Source organism: Portunus trituberculatus, chromosome 23, assembly GCF_017591435.1.
Source record: "Portunus trituberculatus isolate SZX2019 chromosome 23, ASM1759143v1, whole genome shotgun sequence".
Taxonomy (NCBI): domain Eukaryota; kingdom Metazoa; phylum Arthropoda; class Malacostraca; order Decapoda; family Portunidae; genus Portunus; species Portunus trituberculatus.
In genome coordinates, this window is record NC_059277.1 from 4,682,501 (window position 1) to 4,684,380 (window position 1,880).

The following is a 1,880-nucleotide window of genomic DNA, read 5'->3' on the forward strand; positions in this document are numbered from 1 at the left end:
ATCGGACGCTGAGCCTCCGTCAGCTACTGTTACAAGTAAGGCACAGAGACGAGGCCACAAAGACACAGCACCTTGTCCTCGGGGAGCCAAGTAACAAGGCCAGCAAGGTAATGGTGCTTGTGGGGAGCAAAGGTTCGGGCAAGACCACTCTGCTCACAGCCGTGATTAACCATTTGCTGAGGGTCAAGTACGACGACAGGTTTCGATTCATTGTGGACGGAGATCCTCTTCAGCGTCTGGACAACTGCCACAAGCCACATAAGACCAGATTCACCACCGCCTACACCTTCACCGCCGTGCCACAGCCTTATCACAAGTACAACCTTACTATCATCGACACACCGGGTCTCCGTGGCCCCGAGGAACACACCCATAACAAGCAGGTCGCAGCCAGAGTGGCGGCCTTGCGAGACCAGTGCGGAATACACCACTTAGACGTGATTGGCCTCGTCGCGGTGGCAGGCACGGACAGACTTCCGGACACGTACAAGTCTGTCTATAAAAACATTATTTCCCTTCTAACGAATGAGGGAAAAGAGAAGCTGTTCCTCTTGGCCACCAGATCGGACGCCAAGAAAAGCACCGTGGGAGGCGAGCTGAGGCGCCTTGGCCTGCCCCTCACCAAGACGATCAGGTTCAACTCTCACTCCGTTCTCGTTGACACTTTGGACAGGGACGAGGACGACGTCACGCACGAGGCTCTCTCTGAACTGTACTGGAGGATGGAGGAACACAGTCTGCAGTGTCTCCTCGCTAACTTGCTCATCTGACACTTGGGTACTTGTTTTTTCACGAAAAATATCCCGTGTTCAATTTTTTTTTTTTTTCACAGGGAAAGGATGTTACAGTAACACAATACATTGAAGACCCATAAAGATAAGAGTGGAGTTACTGCGTAGCAAGAAACCCTTAAATATTGCATGTACTGATAAGGACAAGTAAGGCATCGTGCGTGAAATGTATAAAATACTAATTCATTAAAACAATTTCTTCCATACTCTTAAAATCTCCTGAGTTGAAATGTCAGTTTAGCTAGAAATAATAATAATAGGAAGACTTTGTCCCTCCATAGTCTTAACTGAATAATTGAAAGCAGTCTCTTCTACTACACTCGTTAACTACACGCAAATGTTCACATGACTGGTGTTGGCACTAACGTGTGTGTGTGTGTGTGTGTGTGTGTGTGTGTGTGTGTGTGTGTGTGTGTGTGTGTGTGTGTGGGTGTGCGCGCGCACACACACACACACACACACACACACACACACACACACACACACACACACACACATAATCACGACGTGCAAACATGGGACCACAAGAATCAACAGCGAGGAGTATACGAAAATGTAAATAAATGAAAATAAGAAAGAACAAAAGCCAGAGATCATTTCACACATCTGTGGTTCCCAACCTGTGTTACACGTACCTTAGTGGTTCGTGAAGGCCTTCCAGGCGGCACATGAGCACTTTCGGGATCATATGCGATTTTTTTATTAATTTCTCAAAAAGAAAATGTGGCATTGATCAGCTAGTGGAGAAGAAACAGATGTATCCTTCGCACTAAATTGAGTTGTGTTCTTTGCTGGTAGTCCATTTGTGTGTTCTACTTGTGAGTAAATTGATATTTGTTGCAACTGAGTTTTTATGAAACCAGATGGTATGCGGAGACTGTACGGAGCCTCCAAGTGGTATACTCGCTCAGGAAAAGTTTGGAAACCATGCACTGCCATACAGGGTTCATCTTATCATCTTATTTGAGAGGATAAAATGGGTTGTAATAACATTTTTTATAGTTCTTAATTACAAAATAAGTGAAGGGTTAACAAAATATGCTTGTAATTTATCAAATATAAAAAATATATGTAACGCTAAAAAACATA

At 44.7% G+C, this 1,880-nt stretch overlaps 1 protein-coding gene across 1 annotated transcript in view; it reads left to right on the forward strand.

The window, feature by feature from the left end:
• Nucleotides 1–1,233, forward strand: part of LOC123507753 — a 2,408-nt gene extending 1,175 nt beyond the window's left edge. The window contains exon 2 of the mRNA XM_045260925.1: nucleotides 1–1,233. This exon is cut by the window's left edge and continues 872 nt beyond it. Coding sequence (XP_045116860.1) covers nucleotides 1–770 — 770 coding nt within the window. The 3' untranslated portion in view covers nucleotides 771–1,233.
• Nucleotides 1,234–1,880: the final 647 nt, after the last annotated feature.